Source organism: Colossoma macropomum, unplaced genomic scaffold (genome assembly GCF_904425465.1).
Source record: "Colossoma macropomum unplaced genomic scaffold, Colossoma_macropomum, whole genome shotgun sequence".
In the NCBI taxonomy this organism is placed as follows: Eukaryota; Metazoa; Chordata; class Actinopteri; order Characiformes; family Serrasalmidae; genus Colossoma; species Colossoma macropomum.
In genome coordinates, this window is record NW_023494784.1 from 33340520 (window position 1) to 33361667 (window position 21148).

At 37.8% G+C, this 21148-nt stretch overlaps 1 protein-coding gene across 2 annotated transcripts; it reads right to left on the reverse strand.

The window, feature by feature from the left end:
- Positions 1–3594: 3594 nt before the first annotated feature.
- On the reverse strand, positions 3595–20719 carry LOC118807452 (lactase-phlorizin hydrolase). Of its 2 annotated transcripts, XM_036569468.1 has the most exons (17): positions 20007–20719; positions 17488–17558; positions 14021–14104; positions 13676–13769; positions 13089–13167; positions 12296–12995; positions 11571–12216; positions 8949–10505; positions 8560–8828; positions 8185–8475; positions 6370–6568; positions 6078–6280; positions 5871–5977; positions 5605–5736; positions 5238–5461; positions 4280–4516; positions 3595–4204 (listed from the first exon to the last, which is right to left on the reverse strand). In XM_036569468.1, the coding sequence occupies exons 1-17, from the start codon at positions 20638–20640 to the stop codon at positions 3984–3986; spliced, it is 5748 nt and encodes a 1915-aa protein (XP_036425361.1). In that variant the 5' UTR covers positions 20641–20719; the 3' UTR covers positions 3595–3983. The 2 variants fall into 2 exon arrangements, with proteins under 2 accessions (XP_036425361.1, XP_036425368.1); XM_036569475.1 differs by lacking the exons at positions 3595–4204; positions 4280–4516; positions 5238–5461; positions 5605–5736 and having other exon boundaries at positions 5877–6000.
- Positions 20720–21148: the final 429 nt, after the last annotated feature.

Here is a 21148-nt window from a genome sequence, read left to right on the forward strand (position 1 = left end):
AGAATGGGAGAAAAAATGGACACAACACAGAATCACTAAAGTGAAAAAGGCGTAATGGTACATAATACATACAGGCCAACATGTAGATATTTAATTATTTAGTTATTTAATTGTAGATCTTATGTTAACCAGAGATGTTCACAAGCCAAAAGTCTTAGTCAAGTCCCCTGTCCCTGGGGTCCTAGTTGAGTCTTGAGCAAGTGCGTGTCTTGAGTCTCTAGTACAGAATTATAGTTTAGTCTTGTTATTAACTGCAAATAGTACCCTTTACAAAAGTAAACCCCAAATAAAAACATGTCAGCTTTTAACGTGGCTTCAAATATGAGCCTTTCATCATAGGAAAACCTTCAGTCTGAAGGACAGAACTGATGTGCCAAAGGACAGAGGCAGAACAACTTGAAACATATGGTTAGTAACCAATCCAGCTTACACTTTAGTAAGTTTTAAAGCAGGGGTGCACAACTCCAGTCCTGGAGGGCCAATGTCCAGGTGATGTACCTGCTCCAACACACCTGATTACACTTATCTGTTAATTGCCAGGTTAACTGGGTGTGTTTAAATAGGGAAACCTCCAAACTGTACTGGACACCAGTCCTCCAGGACCAGAGTTGTGCACCCCTGTTTTAAAGGAGTGTGATCTGTAACATAACCTCAGCCAGATTTGCTGACAACTATATCTTTGGCTATAATAGCTAGTGCGCTAGTTAGCATAATTGCTACATGCTAATCAACAGTTTCAGGTTGTTTTGCCTCTTTCCTTTAAAAACTGCATTTACTGCATGAAGCACTTTCTCCTATCTATCAGACTGAAGGTTGTTCTATAATGAAAGGCCTGCTATTGAAGCTGTGTTGAACCTGATGCTGCTGCGAGCGGCAGGAGAGCAGCATTGCAGTCATGATTGCACATGCAGCAAAACTGACAGGCAAAGAAACATGCCTAAGGCAGGAAATTTCAGTGTGTATTCATGTATCTTAATGGTAAGGAGCTGAGATATGGACTATAGATGTATCCCAGTTGCCTCCTCATCTGATGGATAGTGAACCACAATAAGGCCTGCATTCATTATCTTACATGATATGTTACATGGAATCATTTTAAGCCAAGTTTGTTCTTATTTTACTTCAGTTTGGTTCACCACATCAGTCATCATGGACAGCGAGGCCATTTTTATGGAGCTTGCATGCATGTGATGTTAAAGCTGCCAATGCAGCATTGCTGACGCTTGAATTTGTGCTATAAATGCTCCAGACAGATTGACCACCTGGTATGGAGCATGGGGTTGCAGACTCGTCATAGGAATCTGGTGGAGCGGTTTGCAATGCATCACTGACCACACTGATTTTGACTGTCTAAGATTAGCCCACACACTCACATTGAGAGAGCATGACTGGTGGTTGGAGCAGGAACAAACAGACATCATTGATTGGTCTGATAGACTCTAGAGAATAATAAGACTGAGATTCAGCACTGTGCCTTATATTTTCCAGTTATAAAGCAGCTCCATTCTAGGGGTTCATGGTGACATTTTACATGTATTTTGATGGTGGAAAATCAGACTTCTTAGCATTGTAGTTTACTGCAAATTATTCATTTCACTTTTGTTGATAACATGGAACATAGCATAACAGTCTGGGGTACCATGTGCTGCACTGAAAGCAATTTGTCTGCTAACTAAAATAATGGCAATACATAAAATTACATAGGAATCTGCATTGGAGAGAAGGTATAGTAAACCCGTCACAGTTACATTATAATTTTGCCACATCCACAACCACATTGAAGTTTAAGGTCTGGTTTGAACCTGGAACCGGTTTTGTGCTGTTTATAAGACAAATTAAGAATGTAAGGGAAAAATCTGCAAAATCATTCTGGCTTCAGGCAAGTATGAGCCACCTGTGGAACACTGATGAGAAAATCTTCTCTAAAAGAAGGTTGAGGTCCCAAGCTGCCCAAGTCTGAAAGCTCAGAGTAACTCAGATTGCACTGATATTGTAGTTACCATTCATTTTTTTCTCAGTATATCAGTGTAGCACTTTCAAGTATACGTCATTGTGATATAGTGTGAGGGGGACAGGACTCTCAAACAAAAGTCCATGGTCTTACATCTCCATCTACTGGACACCATAGGAAATGGACTTTTATTTACTGTCTGTGGAATTCAGCGTTGTATACTGAGAAAAAAATCTGACCAAACTGTTAAATTGTTATGGCTAACACATTTCTACATGAATGTATGTGTAAGTGGTAGAGATTAAGTCAGAACCTGAAAGCACAAGACAAAACTCTTGGTTTTGATCTATTTTAATTTCACACTTATGCGACTTCATATTTATATATAAGTAATGTAATAGTTGAAGAATTAAGTATTGAAAAAAATATTGAATATGCTTATTTATTCTTAAAGGGGAACTCCACCAATTTTCCAATTTCCCCAGGTTTCTGTATAATTCACTCACTGAAAAATAAACAAAGTCATTCAGAGTGATTTAACGTGAATTGGTTCATTGTAGAGAAAATTACTAACTCACATGTTCTTTACAGCATTGGTTATAGGAACCAGGAGTCACAATGTCTAGTCATTTTATATGCTATCCAAAACCACCAGTGAACCTACATGGGTCTTTTAAGCTTTTATCTGTAATGTAGATAATGGTAAATAGTGGTAAATCCAAAGAATTAAGTTTTCTTTGGGAACTATCTTGCCTTTGAATGTGCCACATGTACCATTCACCACAAACACATTTTAAAAAATCTGTTTTAGGCCAAAATCATGAAACAATGCTTCAAACATCAGGCAGTATATTCGTAACCATTTCATGTAATAACTCTCTGTGAAGGAGCTTTTAGAAGCATTAAAACTTCATATGTCTGGTTCCTATCAGGATCACTGTGAACAATTCTGATTTGTCTAATTTCTTAAGAATGGAGCATTTCACAACAAACCACTCTGAATTACTTTGTTTACAACTGAACAACTGAATTACGCAGAAATTGGAAAAAGAATCTGTGGAATTTCTCTTTAAGAGTACTTTTAAAAGGAGAAGTGTTTGAATGAGTACATGGTTTATCTACAATGGCCAGATTAACAAACACTAAAAAGACTAACAAATGGCAGGACATCGCTAAATCAACAAAAGCATTCAAATACAACAAACAGTCATGGAAGGAAACAACGTCCAGTATATTTTGCTGATATATACACATGTTTAAATCATTCCTATACAATGTTGAAACTTCACTAAATTTCCTGTGGAGACTAGGGCTGAGTACGGGTCAAAATGGTCTATACTGAGACCAATATGGATACGAATACCTCGAGTTTAATACTGATTCCAGAAAAAAAAATGTTTAAATACTGTTTTTAAATTACAGACCAACATGGGTGTGGCTTGAAATGCTGTATGGGGGTTATATTGACAGACCACAACACACTGCAGATTAATCAATAAATACTAAAGTTAAAGGACAAATTCTGCATAGTTCAGTTCAGTAGCTGAGATGTAAAAACATCTTTCCATGTGAAATGGTGCATAGTAGAGAAATGTTTTGACTATAATAATTACAAAAATAGTGACCAGAACCAAGGGTCACAATGTCGTTGCAAATATAGTCATTTTATTTACTGTCCCAAGCCATAAGTCAATCCAAATATATCTTCTGCATTTTTATATGTAATATTAATAATAGTAAAACAGTGATAATTAAAAAAAATATATTTTCTTTGGGGGCTACTTTGTCTTACAGCTCCAGAATTTTCCTTTTAACAACACACATACAGAATGTAATTAAGACAGCCATTCGCCTGTGTAGCGCGCATTTTTGCACATGAATGCTGATAAGATTAAATAACTTATGCATTGAATGTCAGAATTTTTCAGTTCTCAGGAGTATTGAAGTAATTCAGTGCAATAAAAGTCGTGAATGTTGATACCTTAGCCTAGCCTGGCCTTAGTGTACACAAAATACAGATATAAACGATTCATCAGAACTTCTTCTCAAGGCTTATGTGCTCCTCCACGGGGCGTTTTGATTTCTTTTTTACTCTGATGAATTGGTAGGTGATGAGAGCAGCTGCGATCACGCCTGCAATGGTGAGACTGAAGAGGACATAGAGGGCCACCTCAGCATCTGGAGGAGACACCTCCAAACCCAGAAAATTCACCACCTCTGGAGAGGGTGGAGGACTGGGAGGAGATTCTGTTCCTGTAGAAACAAAGCAGTTAGTGTTGATTTGTTAGCTTTACTGAAGGAGATTGCAAATGTTCTGATGGCACTTACCTTCAGGTTCAAGAGTCTGACATTCATGGGGTCCTTGGAGAGGGTCTGGGAAGCCATTGCAGTTGATCACGGTGGCGTAATATGTGGCTGATTTCTTGGGTATACGTGGCAGAGATGGGTCAGAACGATTGACATAGAAGAAGCCAAATTTCTCAGCAAAACCAACGGCCCACTCCAGATTGTCCATCAATGTCCAAGCGGTGTAGCCACGTATGTCCACTCCGTCAATCAAGTAAGCTATAAGATAAAAAGTAGCATCTTTAGTGTCATTAAAATGCAATACTACAACCTAATAACATATGATTGTGATTTATGTGTCACTTCAACCAGTAAAGATTAATATAAAAGCTTGTGCTGCGCACACTTACACTACTGTTCAAAGGTTTGGAATCACTTGATTATATATATATATATATATATATATATATATATATATATATATATATATATATATATATATATATCATCATCACAGTGTAGATTGATATACTAGAAGCTAGACACCAGAAGGTATTTTAATAAATTTAAGGTTTTGAGAACATCTATATGCTATTTAATGATAAGTAATATGTTATAATAATCTATTTATAGCAATCCTCTGAATAATAATAAATAATTACCAAAATAATGATTTAAAGTAATAATCTGCCTCAATATTTGATCACCACTTTTCAAATTCTCAATGTTATACAAATTCCTCTATCATTATTTTTGACCTCTCTGTTCATTACTGTAAACAACATTTCTTCATTTTTACGGCTTCAAACTTATAAAGTTATAGAGTAGTAACATCTTAATAGCATCATTTCATTACACATACCCTCAACAAACTGCTTATATTATAATTGAACCAGTGATTCTAAACTTTTAAATAGTGACTTTTGAGTGATGGCATATTTTATTTTAGAACACTTTTCATAAAGTTGGTTCAGTTTCTTGAATGGAAGTGAATTTGTACCTTTGAGAGCCTGATTGATGTAGTTTTCATAGTAGTGAATTCTGTGAATGTCATTCAGGTCCATATCTCCTTTTTCAGAGATGCCATTCTCAGTGATATAAATGGGAGGGTTTCCATACTCATTCTTGATGAAGTTCAGAATTTTTCTAAATCCAGGTGGAGTCACTTTCAGCCATGCTGATCCAGAGTCCAGCCATGAGCGGTCATGAACAGTTCCCGCTCCCCTTTATAGGATAAAAGTACAAGTGAAAATTTCTGAAAATTTCCAAAGATTTCTGAAAATTCCTGACAAATTCTGAACATTTCTGAAAATTTCATAATTTCCATCTTTTTGGCCATCATCATAAATCTGTAATTAGACTGTTACCTGTCTGCGTCATAGCTCTGGAGGTTTTTGTAATCTAGGTTATAAGCCAAGACTGTCGTGTAATGATTGAACCCGAAGTAATCATAAGTGCCTTTTATCCTTTTCACCTCTTCTGGGGTAAATTCCGGAAGACTGCAAAGACGTATTAATAGTTAGTTTAGCATGAAATCTGAATCTTGCAGACCTGGATGCAGGCCCTCGGTGGCAATAGTTGTAATATTTAGTTAATATTTTTGATTGTGTCACAGAAGTGAAATTTTGGTTACCGTGATATGGGACGACCAGCAGCCAGGCTTCTTTCTCGTATTCTGTTCTTCATTAAATCGCTGTAATCTCCATTAAACACAGGATGAGCAAACCAGCCAATCTGGAACTGCATTATTCAGAGGTTGAGAGCTTAAAGAAGATATCACAGTTCATTTTCAGACAGGTTCATACAATTGAGTCATACGAACTGAAGAACTAGTTCTTACTTCCACAACACGCCTGGCCACATCAATATCCTCTTGTTTGTAGGGGTTTCTAGGCTCTGCCCAGTCTGAGTTTATGGTAATACCGACAATACCACCCTGTTTGGCACGGTACTTGTCATTATACAAGTGCCAAGCCTCAGCATGCGCCTTAATGAGGTTGTGGCCGACGATATAGGGTGCCGTGCCAGGCCGGAAGCTTATGCCTGAACAGAGGAGGAGCACCTGTACTTACATCTTCACGCAAATCAATGTGTATTTATAATTTTTTTAAGACTTTTAATCATTACTGTACCTGGTGCAGCGACGCCGTACCCATGTCCAACGTTTGCAACATTGTAGGGCTCGTTAATAGTGATCCAAAACTTTACTTTGTCTCCCAGATTACTAAAGACAACATCGGCATAGTCCCTGAACCTTTCAACAACTGTGTCATTCTCCCAGCCTCCAACATTTTGCAATGCTTGAGGGAGATCCCAGTGATACAGGGTTACCTGTTAGTATGGAATAGAGGAAAAAATCATACATGCCAAACATTTTTGGACCATCAGCACCAAGTTGTCCTGTTTGCAGATGGAAAAAAACATCCATTTTTGCATTTTTCATTTTTAAAATTATAGACAGAGAGTAAACCATGCTTCAAAGTAATGAGATTTACAAAATTAGTTGGGCCAGCAAACATTTTGTCCAGTGATTTGTCAAACAAATCCATATCTAAAGTTACATCAGTATTCAGTTAAACCCCTAAAATCCCAGTCTTGTTACATCCTAATGCTTATTATTATGAAACCCCATAGTCTGTGATGCAACTTGACTGGTCGAAAGCCAGGGAAGTGTTTCCCACACATATAATTTCCTTGGGCGCCACCCCAAGTATACAGACAGCCAACTAAGTATGTTTTGTCCCACTGTAACAGTTTTCAAAATATTTGAAACTGTTATGAATAAATGAGGGCAGAATTCACATGACATGCAATTTCTGTATTTATGTAGTTCGATGCTGGATACCCAGTAAAAAACTGTACAAAATTTTATTTATTTTAATTGTATTTTTATTCTAAACCAAACATAACTTATTTGAATACCCAAATAGGTAAAAATGATAGTGAGATCAATTTTTATATCCATACTTCACTGTCACTGTCACTCTTGGGATAAAACATTTTTGTCTTCTTTTTATATATAATTTTAAAATGTTATCCGCCCTTTATATTATGTGAACATTTCAGGATGAATGGACCAATAGAAAATATAAATAAAAAAATAAAAAGTATGAATAAATTGAATTAAGTATGCCTTTTCTTTCTCATGTAAAGTTACCAATTTGGAAATACAAGGTTTGTCCTGACAGTGACAATATATTAAGTAGAAGGGGAACTGATTTTTCAAAATTTCTGCAAGACTGAATGGTTAAGATGTATACATAGTCATTTGGAGTGGTTTGTTGTAAAATTCTCAGTTCTAAGAGAAATAAGAATCAGAAATGTTCAGAATAAGAATTGTTCACAGTGGTGGTGACAGGAACCAGACATCTGTGTTTACTGCCTCTAAAAATTGCCTCAGTTATTATGCAAAATGTTTAAGAATTACGCTGCCTGATGCCTGGGACAAAGTTTTATGATAGTTTTGAGAAGGTTTGGCCTAAAACCTGTTTTAAAATTCATTCTTGGTGGAGGGGTACATGTAGGTCATGTAAAGCAAGATAGTACCTTAACCTTTTTTTCAGATTTATGACTAATTTGCTATTATCAACATATAAGAACTCAGAGGGGTAGGTTCACTGGTCGTTTAGGATAGCATATAAAATGGCCATATTTCAACTATTAAATTATGCAGAATTTTTGAAAAATCAATAAAATTCCAGTTTAGCCTAACCCCTTAAATGGTCAGGGCCTATCAGTGGGACCCAAAGTTTTATTACACACTTCTATAACCTAAGAATAGCTCAGCCAGTTTACATTGAAGTAGTTACTGAATAATAAGCCTTAGTATGTAATAAGCCTGGGATTTTAAGAGGTTAATACAGATTTAGCTTGAGTTCTGGCCAGTTAATGCTTTAAATTAAATATGTGACTATGTAGTTCAAAAATGGAGGCATTGTTTTGTTCACCTGAGGCTTGATGTTAGCTGCCAGAAGTGCATCCACCAGCCGATGATAATAGTTCAGTCCTGCTTGGTTGATTTCTCTTGTAGTTCCATCAGGCAGAATTCTTGGCCATGATATGGAGAAACGATAGTGGCTGACCCTGAGTTTTTTGAGCATTTCAACATCCTCACTGATTTTGTTGTAGCTATCACAGGCAATGTCCCCGGTGTCATCATTTGATATCTTAAGACCTGTGTGTGCAAACGTGTCCCAGATGCTTAAACCTTTCCCATCTGCTCTCCAGCCGCCTTCAATCTAAGGTCGGGAACATGACAAAATACAGGAATAATTAAGAGGCTTCCAAGTACAAGAACATCATATGAGGGGATACTAGTTTACCTGATAAGATGCTGTAGCTACACTCCACACAAATCCTTCAGGAAAGTGGCCATAAATTGGCTCCTCTTCCACTGGCAATGGAAAACCATTCTGTCTCATTATTTGGTGGTAAAAGTGAGCGCTGCGTTTTGGAGTTCTTGGCCGATCTGGGTGGGTGAAGTCTACATGGTGGAGTCCAAAGCCAACACTGTAGCCATTAAGCCACTCAAAAGAGTCCAAGAGAGACCACGCTGTGTAGCCCTTCAGACGTACTCCATCTAGGTTGTGAGCTAAAATAAAATAAAAAAAAAAACAACACTTTCAACATCAGATTCATTCATTATTCAACATGTATTACTTTCATGTGGTGCTTTTAAAAAGACATTAACTAAATAACAACATCACTGCACCTTTTAGAGCTTCATCAACGTAGGTCTTCAGGAAGAATATTCTTTCTGGGTCGTCTACTGTTTTGCTAGTATCTGTAGAGACTCCATTCTCTGTTATGTAAATTTCAGGGTTCCCATACTCCTCTTTTATCCAGTTGAGAAGTCTTCTCAGTCCCCAAGCTGCTGCCCTCAATTCTTTCATTGCAGTAGCATGAGAGTCTGCCACATCTTCTACTGTAATATCCTGATCATATTCATAAGACTGTGTGGAAAGCCAACGAGTTACATGACGTGCCATTCTGGTAGTGTAAGTATTGAGGCAGAAGATGTCGGCAGTGCCTTGGATGTAGGCTTTCTCCTCTTCGGTAAAAGTTGGCATCCTGGATTCAGCTAAACCTTGAAGTTCACTCTTGTTCCCTACCTGCCACTTCATTGCATCAGGATAGTCTCCATTTTTAAAGATGGGATGTGCAAACCATCCAAGTTGGAACTGGAGCGCACGGTCAGCAGCTGCCACCTCTCGGGGTACGTTTACATCTAGTGGCTCAAACCACTCAGAGCTCACACTAATGGATACCAACCCTTGTTGTGTTTTTCTGTATTTATCATCATATGTGTGGTAGGCTTTAGCATGAGCCTTTAAGAGGTTATGTGCTACCCTATAAGGAGCATCTCCAGGACTTTTGACATTAGGGGGTAGTACTCCCAGCCCATAGCCTACCCATGCAATTACATAGGGTTCGTTGAAAGTCATCCAAAACTTCACTCTGTCTCCAAAGGTTTGGAAGCAGAAGTCACAGTAGTCGTTGAATATGTCAATTATATCGACATTGTCCCAGCCATTGATGTCTTGAAGAGCTTGGGGAAGGTCCCAGTGGTAAAGCGTCACCATTGGTGTAATATTATATGCTATAAGACCATCTATGAGTCTGTTATAATAGTCAACTCCTTTCATGTTTAAGGAATCTCTGTAACCATTGGGGAATATTCTGGGCCAGGATAAAGAGAACCTATATGCTTTTACTTTCAGGGCTCTTAACATATAGAGATCTTCTTCAAATCTGTTATAGCTGTCACAAGCCACATCACCAGTGTCATTGTTTAGGATGGAACCAGGTGTGTGGGTGAAAGTGTCAAACACACTAGGTCCTTTCCCATCAGCATCCCAGCCACCTTCGATTTGATATGATGAGGACGAAACACCCCATTGGAAATCATCTGGAAATGTTCCATAGTGATAAAACTTTGTCTGAAATTTGGATTGAGGTGAAAATTTCTCCCACACAACTTTTGATCTTGAGGGAACTTCAGATGGTGGTAGAGTGGGAAGCTTTGAACCATCCTTCATTTTACCAAAGATTTGACTAAAAGAGGTCGGTTTTTTGTCCTCAAAACCATTTCTTTCAATGACCCGAGAGTAGTAGTAAGCTGAAGCTTTTGGGGTTCTGGGTGTATCAGAATTCTCAAAATTCACAAAATGCAGTCCAAATCTTTGACTGTAGCCTTGAGGACCCTCAAATCCATCTAACAGGGACTGCACTGTGAACCTCTGGACGGCAACACTGTCCAAGTGGATGGCTGTATTAACAGATTCAACAAATTAGTTGAGATTGAATACAGTTTGTTAAAGGGCCCAAATCCTGTATTTTTCTTGTTTTTTCCCCTGAGGTCTGTTTAATGACATTTGTGTGGCTTTTGTTCCAAAAATAGCCATATTTCATTTTTACATGATAATTTCCAGCTCCTATTGCGTAGAATGAAACAGGCTGGTTTTGTTACTATGCCTTTAAGACCGATATATGCAAATAAGGTCTGTTGTGATTGGCTGGCATGTGTGGTTCCACATTCAAAAAGCAGTCCAGGCTGAAACACTACCAATAACATCAGCGTGAATGGGTGGGGTTAAACTGCTGTCAGCTGAAGAGGTGGATATACAAATGCAAATTTTGAACACCCCTGCATTAATGACATGCTTTGCTCATTTTCTAAGTGAAATTAACACATCATCTACAGACAAAACACTAAAATATGTCATTTCTCAGCAAATTTTTGTGCACACTTTTGATTTATTTGCAGAATTTATCAGAACCTTTGCACAGATCACATTTTATGTTTTTATTTTGTTCAATATGTAAAATTTAGCAAATAAATAGTAGTTGTGCATTAAAATTTGCAGAAGTGTGTTCTCTGTTTTTAGCTTATTTTCACAGCATTAAAACATGTAATTTGACCAGGTGTACCTAAAATTTTTTTAGATGATTGTATGTAAATTTGTTGTTTTTCGTGACACCACAAAAACATTCAATTAAAAACAGGCTGTTTTTGCAACTTAGTTGTCATTTATGCACTGTAGGGACTGGGGAGCGAATGGCACGTTTTGAAACGTTAACAATGTTTACATACTACATATAACATCCTTTATATAAAAAAGTGGGGAAAGGCAAATTCTATATGATATGGGCCCTTTAACATATTAGAACATTTACAGGATACTTGCATAGACCTTCATCAGCAAACCAATTCCACATATATTAAAACAATTTAAAATAAAAATGCACCCTAAAATGTTAGTAATCAAGGTTTTTGTTAGGACCATACCTAATGGTCACTCAATATATACAACTTATTGACCTTAATAATTACCTTTCATTGCCTCATTGATGTATGACTTAAGGAAGCCTACGCGCTGAGTGTCATTGAGCACATCGCTGTTGTACTCTGTTGGCATTCCGTTTCCAGTGATGTAAATGGGCACGTTGGTCACTGATGTGTACTCTGCGGCAATATAATTCAGCAAACGGCGAAGCCCCCATGGTACAGACTGGATTTGGCTTGACGCCGTGGTGGGCCAGGTTGGGTCAATATCACTTTCAAAGTCCCCAACACTGTCTGGTCCAGGGACACAGCTGCCCCGGCTCTCGCTGATAAGCCGAGAAGTGTGGTGATTTAGCCCAAAGAAGTCAGCCGTGCCCTTGATCATCTTTTTCTCTTCTTCTGTAAAGACTGGGAGCACAGCCAGGTCTTTGCCACATTCAGTTTTCTTCAGATCAATCTGTTTCTTCAGCAATGCTGGATAATCTCCATCTACAAATATGGGGTGAGCAAACCATCCCAGTATGGAGTTCAGGTAGCGCTCTGCAGCCTCTATGTCCTGGGCACTATCAGAGTTCTTAGGTTCAGCCCAGTCTGAGTTGAGAGCAATGCCCACTTTCCCACCCTGATTCTTCCTGTATTTATCATTGTAGACATGCCAGGCCTCTGCATGGGCCTTTATTATGTTGTGTGTCACCTGAGATCAAAACAGGCAGATTAAAATATGTAATGCTAATAACATATTCTTAGGTTATGGAAACAATCTTGAAACATACCTGATAAGAAGCCACACTGGGGTCCTTAATACCTGGAGGATGTTCCCCAGTACCATATCCAAAGTTACTGACCACCCAGGGACTGCCAAAAGTGTTCCAGGTCTTCACTTTGTCTCCGTATCTAGAGAAGCAAAAGTCAGCAAACTCTTTGAATGCCTCCACAATGGAGGCATTAGTCCAACCTCCATGGTCCTGTAGAGCTTGTGGCAGATCCCAATGGTGTAAAGTGACTGTAGGCTCTATTCCTGATTGCAGAAGTGTGTCAATCAGCTTTTCATAATACAGTGCCCCTTGTTCCAGCAGGCTTTCTTTCTGACCAGTTGGGAAAATGCGAGCCCAAGAAATGGAGAACTGATAGATTGGGGAGAGCATGCCCCTGAGCAAGTACACATCATAGTCCACCTTGTGATAACTATCACATGCCAGATCAGCAGTCTGATTATCAAAGACTTTGCCTTCATGGCCAAAATGATCCCAGATAGTCTCCCCTTTCCCATGTTCAGTCCAGCCACCCTCCACTTTGAAAGACTCAGAGGAGGCTGCCCATTGGAATCCATCTGGGAATGAGCCATTGAGGAAGAGATCTCTTTCAGATGGGCTTTGAGCTCTGAATTTCTCCCAGACCTTCTGATAAGAGAGAGCAGATGTACTTTGCTCCTCGCTATCAGCCTTTGTATCTTCAGTCTGCACACTGTACATTCTAAAGAAAAGAAGTTGGTACGACTCAAAAAGTATAAAACGTGACATTGTTGCAGAAATATTGTTATGCATTATTATGTTTTTTTTGTTTTACCTTGCATCTTCTTGATCAAGGTTTCCCAACAATTCAGTGATATCACAGCCCATAAGATGAATGTCTGTGTTTCTTAAAGCTGAAGGATTAAAATAATTATGTTCAGTACTTTGCAAACGTCAGAGATCAGAGACCACCCTCCATTTATTGAATTTCCAGTCAAAACAGTCATTAAGTACATGTTTTTGTTTTTCGTCAGCATCAAAAACAGAAAATTACAGACGTCTCAACAGTTAAACTTGATATCAGAATCTTCAGTATTTAGTGTGTTTGCTCTTCGTCGTTATTACAGCTTCTATTCATTTCAAGAAACTTGCATTTCAGTTTTTTAAAGAAATCTGCTGAAAAAGTTCAGTTTTAGAAGTTGCCTGCACTTTCTGCTTCTCACGATCTCACGATATTTTAACAAGTGCTATAAAGCGAAGTGTCTTGTGGCCTTTCAAGCAATCAGAAACCCTTCCAGTTTATGATATTGTTATCTTTCAAAGATTTGTGTAGTTGGTGTATTAACATGTGACCAGCTGTTACAAGGGTGGATTACGTAAAACACTAGACCATATCGCTGGAGAGTAGACGGGGACTTTTACCTTCAAGGACGCTGATGAGGGGTTGAAAATTTCTGTCAGCACAGTTCTTGATGTTCATCTGATACATAAGAATGTTTCGTTGACCGATTGTCATCTGAAACAAGAAACTGAATTAGTTTCAAAGTGGAATTGACCACAGTCTCCCTAGGCAAGACAGACAGTAATGCATTTAAGACTACTTGCTAAATATTATCCAAATGAAAGTGAGTATCTGCCACATATGAGGAAAGAGAAAAAAGTACATTTCAATTCTCTTTTGCCTTGACGTTGTGTTACATTACTAAAGGTAATATTCTTTAAAAGTTGGCTACAGAAGTTTGGAAAGTGGACACAATTGTGAATTACCTGCATTTCTGTTACTGCCTTCGTCAGACTTGTTTTGGTAGTGCAGTCATACTCCATGTGCACAGACAAGAAATCAATATATTCCTGAGCAGAAAATAAGAAGGGTATAACTGATGTGTGTACATAACAAATACAGTTAGACAGCTGACCCATAGAAAAACATATTCCAACCTATAGAATTCAATATACTTCAAAATTGTAAATAAGTTCAAAAACAATACTAAGGCACCTAAGCACATTATTTAAAACATTTTATTGTAATAATAACAGTATGCTTGTAAAACACCATACAGCATTAGATATAGTTGTTAATAAACATAAATACAGTACAAAATAATAAGAATTTCTTGTTTTCAAAAAAGTAGTTGAAATCTTGTGAGTTAGTTTGAAGAACACAGTTTAGTTCCAGAATTCTCCTTGATACTTAATACTAAAGCTTATTATTCAGTAACTACATGGACTGGCTGAGGTATTCTCAGGTTACAGATGTGTTTAATAAAAGTTTGGCCATTTAAGGGGTTAAATTTCACCCTTAATATCTGCAGGATGTTCCCTATACCATATCCAAAGTTACTAAAAAAAAAACAGGGACTGCCCAAAGTGTTCCAGACCTTCACTTTGCGCCCATATCTGGAGAAACAGAATTCTGCAAACTCTTTCAGTGCTTTCACAATACAGTCACTGGTCCAATCTCCATGGTCCTGCAGAGCTTGTGGCAGATCCCATTTGTATAAAGTGACTGTAGGATCTATATGGATTTGTCAAATTTCATCACCAACACAACTGATTCAGTTTAACGAAGGGTTGATTAGCTAACTAGGATTGGATTATGACTACAAATAGTTATTTACATTTATTGTAATATCAGTGTTTTTATCATAAATAGACAGACCGTAGACCGACTAATTGATGCCAGCTTTTCTGCTAGTGTGTCTCATGTTTATTTATCTTCCAAAGTTTACAAAGAGTTTGCAGTTCATTTTCAAAATAAAGTAGACCTGATAAGACAGAGAATAGCTTAATCAACTGAAACAAGCTCCTATAACCTTCCTGATAAGCCACCTACATCAGTAATGACATCTTTCTCTGCTATCAATTATTAGGAGCTTACAACTGTTATAAACAAATTAAGTTTATCCACATGTGATCTTGACCCTATTCCTACTTTTCTTATTAAGATGGTTTTTGATTATGTTCAATATGATGTTTTACCTATTGTAAACTGTTCTCTGTCAACAGGTGCTTTTCCAGATGCTTTTAAAACTGCTTTGGAGAAGCCTCTACTAAAAAAGAGTAACATGGATCCTTCCATACTAAATAATTTCCAAACCTTCCTTTTTAAAATCGTAGAAAAAAATGTTTTCAAACAATTAAATGTGTATCTAATATCAAGTACTGAGACAGCATTGGCTGGTGCTGTAAATGACCGCAGGCTCAGCGCAAGTCATCATATCATATATATTTAACAGACAGTTCATGGTTTCACTGGGAAATCATTCACCACAAGGTTCAGTTTTAGGGCCTTTGCTTTTCTCTTTGTACATGTCACCTCTAGGTGATACCATTAGGAAACATTATATCAATTTAATAGCTATGTTAACAACACACAGTTATACATTTCCATTCCTTCTGATAACGAAGCTCTGCGTCAAATATTTATCAGGGGATGCCACAAAATGTTTTACAACTAAATCATGAAAAAACTGAAATACTGATCCTTGGTACTAAAACTCAGAGAAAGCTGCTTTATAAGAAGATTTTACAGTTCTACTACTAGTTTTAAGGTTCTAAATGACCTAGCACCCACTTACATCACAGACTGTCTTTCTGTTTATGTTCCAGCATGTGATCTTAGATCTGCAGATACTGGCCTTCTGCAAAAACCTCCTGCAAAGACTTTCTGTAACATGCTGAAAATGTAGAGAGGCCTCTTTTGGTTATTGTGCTTCTAAAATGTGGAACTTAATTCCACCTTTTATTAGACAGTCAAGCTCAGGGCACACTTTTAAGAAACATTTAAAAACATATCTCTTTAACTTAGCATTTAATTAAAACTCTACGTCTCTTGGTATTTATCTTTTTAATCTGATCTGTTTTTTATTATATGATGGTACTCATAATTTCCTGTTTATAATTTACTTTTAATGGGGAACTCAATCGATTTTGAGAAATTAAGTAATTATTTAATGGTTTAGATGTAAACAAAATCATTCAGAGTGGTTTGGTGTGAAATGCACCTTTCTAGAGAAATTTACCATGTCAAAGTACACCATTATAGTACTAGGAACCAGACGTTGTTATGTCTACACTACAAATATCACCATTTTATTTGCTGTCCAAAATGACCAGTGAATTTGTGCGTGCATGTGTCTTGTGCATTTTAATATGTCACGCTGATAATGGTAAAGTAGTGCTGAATTAAAAAAAAATATGTTTTTGTTGGGTACTATTTTTTCCTTACAATGCCCTGCATTTGCCCCCCTGCCAGGCACACGTTTTGGAGAAGGGTCTGACTGCTAAACCGCAGATTTACACACCCGCAGTTTCACTCCAGCAGAAACTGGAATCAAGGTGAGAAACGTTCATGAGTGAAATACATTAGTTGTCATTAGCCACCGAACATATGTCATTCCTAGCTTACAACAGACCGTCTAAAGTAGGCCGTCCAAAAAAAACAAAACAAAAAAAACTAACAAAAACTATCTACCTTGCTATCCTACCCCATGGACTGGTAAGAGGAGTAGCAAGTAGTTTGTTGTTGACACCAAAGAAAACACGGAAGTAATCCTGAAGTAACAGTTTATAGTAAAAATACGCTTTGGGCTGAAACTTTATAACAAAACTATCACAAAACAATATCTCAGGTATCAAGCAATTCATTTATAACCCCTCTGTGTATTAACTTAATGGGATTTTTTAGAGCCATTTAAAGTGTCGGATGTCTGGTTCATAGTACTATAATAGTGAACAATTCTGACTCTGCAAATTTCTCTAGAAAGACACGTTTCACACCGAACAACTCTGAATGATTGTGTTCACATGTAAGTCATTGAATGATCAAGTAATTTTGCAAAATCGAGTTCCTCTTTAAGCTTTATCACCTGTCTGTAAAGCACTTTGAGCTGCCACTGGCATGAAAAGTACTATATAAATAAAGATGATCATTGTTATTATTATTATTATTATTATTAAAAGAAAATTGATGCTTACAGTGTCTGCCCTGCGATGGACTGGCGACCTGTCTAGGGTATATCCTGCCTACCGCCCAATGACTGCTGGGATAGGCTCCAGCTCCCCCCATGACCCAGATGGTTTAGAAAATGTGTGTGTGAGATGCTTAAAGACCAGAAAAATAGTTTGTAAGTGTAATTTTCTCAAGTACCTAAAATGTTTACATAGTGCTGCATATATTTTTTTATATATTGCATTTTTGTGTGGGGATATTCGGGCCAGTCCCAAACTCTTACCGCGTACATGGGTTCTGTTTGGGACAGACTGGCGACATCACTGGCTCTCATTCCAAGGGACACACGGCCATCTGAAAAAATAGTTATCTATCATAACTGCTAGGCTTGTAGTACAATATATTTATACAAAAGCAAACATTACAGCATATTATAGATATTACATTGAAGATAAAAATCAAGACGGTCACCGAGTCTTTTTAACTGACCTACTACTGTCCTTACAGTCTTGCATCAATTTAAGATGTTTCATAGCAGAAATGTCCAGTTAAATGTATTAAAACATTACATTTAACTTATTTAGCATGTAATGCCTAAGAACAATACTAGTATGATGCAACCATTGTAAAACTGAGCGCACACTCTTTCAGATAACATTGTGAAGAACAGAATACTAGTGATATATTGTTTTTGAGTCACAAATGACAAAAGGGACCTGGGGACCATCTCGTCAGCATACTCATCTACCAATATTGCTTGCCTGAGTGTTTTTCATGATGTTGTATTCTGTGGGTTCTATCGTAAAGAATCAGAGTGTCCAGTTTTGCCTCTATTGCTGTTGCTGCTATATGGCACGTCATGAGGGTGTATCCAAGCCTTACTTTCATGCAAGTGCAATCATGAACACTATGTGCAAAATGAGGGTGAGGCTGAATAGAAATAGAAGGGTGTGGTGAGAAAGATAATCTCCTAAACGTCCCATATTACTTAGCTCATTCCTTAAAAACAGCTGCACTATCCGCAATGACTAAACAAGCAAATGGAGCAGTAAAGGTCGTGCCAAGAGAGCTTAATTAAAAAAGAAGATGAAGGAGCGCACACTACCTGTAGCTGTGCCTCCTGTAAATAATGTACTCTATCACTCTGCTAAACTATGATCAATTAAGTGATTCACCAGCAATTAGAAATTAGGAATCAAGAGATTGGACTTCTTATCAGGAGTTAGAGGTCTAAATGGTATATGTAATGTAACAGACAGTATTAACAGTCCACCTGTTTGTTACATTATTTTATGTGTCTGAAAATGCCATGGAGCACCAGGTTGGAATGTCAGGTTGTTTGCATGCTTCTTACCCCATCTTTACTCCTTATATGGATTAGCATGGAGTTAATTAAGACTGTATAAATTATAAGGTTGTTCTATGCAGTGTCACAATTATGTTTGTCAAGCCCAGCTTTCCATGACCCAATATAACTCCTGGATACTTCTAGGCCAATTTTATTTAAAGAGTCTAACAAGTTCTGCAAAATAGCAGACAATTTTAAGACATTCTGCTGAAAAAAGACCTTGCAGATGTCATCTACGTATTAAATCTTCATGAATACAGCAGCAGCTGCCTTTTCTACATCTTTTATTTGAGCCTCCTATTTCTTTGCATCTTACACCATGTGTCCAAAAGTTTGCAGAGACCTGTACATCCAACTTTTTCTTCTGAAATCAAAGGTATTAATAGGGAGTTTGCTCCCCCTTTGCTGCAGTAACAGCCTCTGCTCTTCTGAGAAGACATTACACCAGATGTTGAGACATTGCTGTGAGGATTTGATTGCAGTTGAAAGCATTAGTGAGGTCACCTACTGATGTTAGATAATTAGTTCTGGACCATAAATGCCACTTCAACTAATACAGGTATTGGAGGGTTCTCCAGAATGCAGTTCTACTTCTCCACAGGGTAGTGCTGGGGAAGCTTTATAACCACCTATCTCAGAGGTTCTCAACCTGGTCCTCAGGGTCCCCCAGATAGTCCACATTTTTGCGGTATATCCAAGTTAGGTTAGATCAGGTTAGGACCGTCTGAAGATCCTTGAGGACAAGTTTGAGAACCACTGCTGTAGTTGACACTTGCCATTACCTTAGGCTCATGTGCAGAGTGTCCCATTCTACACTCTCAGAAAAAAGGTATGCACCTGTCACTGGGGTGGTACCCTCAAGGGTACATCTCAGTACCTTTGGTCAGGAAACATAATTGTACCAAAATCCATTGAAATCATGTTTTCTAAGTTGAATTGACTCCACACACCCCGTCTCGTCTCCAGTCTTTTTTTTTTTATTGTTCTGTTTTAAAACATGAGGTTTCGAAAAGGTACAAATAAGTACTTTTCCTCTGGGAAAAACTTATGTAAGGTACACACTTGTACCAACATTTAAATTGTTTGTACCTTGATGAACGAGAAATGTACCTGCACAGTACCTTTATTTCTAACAGTGTATTTCCAATGCTTTGCTAGGGCAATTAGGCAATTTTGACTGTCTGTGGCAGCAATGGGTTCACTTTTGTAAACGCCAAAGCAGCTGAATTCACTCATTAAAATGCATGTCTGGATACTTTTGGATATAAAGTGTGCAAACATCACTTAAGATGTCTTCATGCACTTAAAATAGTGCATAATGTTTTACAGATGAAATAATATGACTTTTCAACCATGAATATTTTGGGCATGGTTTAAATCTCAGCTAAACAACACTGAAGTTGATAAACTTGATCATTGGGCAACATTTATGGAGAAATGCATTGTTATCTTACCTTTAAACATGTGATGGTAGAGTTTATACACATCTACATGGGACTGGAAAGCATGTTGAAACTGTGAAGAACCTCTGAGCTCATGTAAGTGGCTAAATGTGATGTACGAGTTGACCAGGTCTCCGAACTTGGTGAAGATAAAACCTGCATAGTCTTGAAAGACCTGTCCCATGACTGGGTTCTCCCAGCCTCCATATCTGCTTCTAAGGCCTTCTGGTAATGTGGAGCGATGGAGCTCCAGCAAAGGCTCAATGCCTGACTCTGTCAGCTCCTTCACAAGGTTCCTGTAGCAGGCCACTGTGTCTTCATGGGGCTGGCTGGACTCACCTGTGGGAAGGATGTTTAACCAGGACAGAGAAACTTTGAAATGGGTCACCCCTCTGCTCTGAAGGTACTGGAAGTAGTCTCTGGCCTCTGCTGGAAGATGCTCTCTGCAGTCAAAGACATCGTCAGCATCTAAAGCCCCTGACGGCAAAGTCTGACTGGCAAAAGGGTTTGTTTTCAAATCCTTGATGAATTGGTTGGTTAATGGACCTGCTAAGAGCATAAAGTCCTGTGAATGTTCCCCATGACTACAGCTCCAACAGACGCTCAAAAGAAAGAGAATTTTCCCCAAGTCCTTCATCTTTGCCATGGATATGTTTGTCACAAGAAACCTCTCAGAGCCCTTTATACATGCCCTCCCGAAGCTTGGAGGCAGATACAGCTTATCTATTTCATAATCATACAATACAACAATATACACCATGCAGAGCTCTTTACTGAAGACAGACTGATAACAGCAGATAGACTATGAACTTAGATACACGGAAATTGTTGATAAGGCCGTAAGTTTGATAAAACTATCAACATATTGAACAAATACAAAAGAATGAAACATAACTACATATATTCTTGTTACATGCATGTCTAAATAATATAAATGATGCTCATCTCACTTTATTAATGCAACCAGAACAGTTTTTCACTGTTGTCATTTACACAAGACAAAGTATTGACACCTAGTAAACTGTGCACTTTATTACTACACTTAATCTTATCAAAACACTTTACTCCAAAAAGACAAGCAATCATTTTTTTTATGGCACACATATGTGGTAAACGATATCTTTGATTCTTTACTAAGCACTTCTCTCATTGTA

What these genes read in the sequence shown, in the direction of transcription:
- LOC118807452 (XM_036569468.1), bottom strand. Translation starts at nt 20,640, where the DNA reads ATGGCAAAGATGAAGGACTTGGGGAAAATTCTCTTTCTTTTGAGCGTC. An exon ending in CGTTGATGAAGCTCTAAAAG is followed by an intron (nt 8,829 to 8,948) that starts GTGCAGTGATGT and finishes ATTTTATTTTAG; the next exon opens with CTCACAACCTAGATGGAGTA. An exon ending in TGGCCAGGCGTGTTGTGGAA is followed by an intron (nt 5,978 to 6,077) that starts GTAAGAACTAGT and finishes TGAATAATGCAG; the next exon opens with TTCCAGATTGGCTGGTTTGC.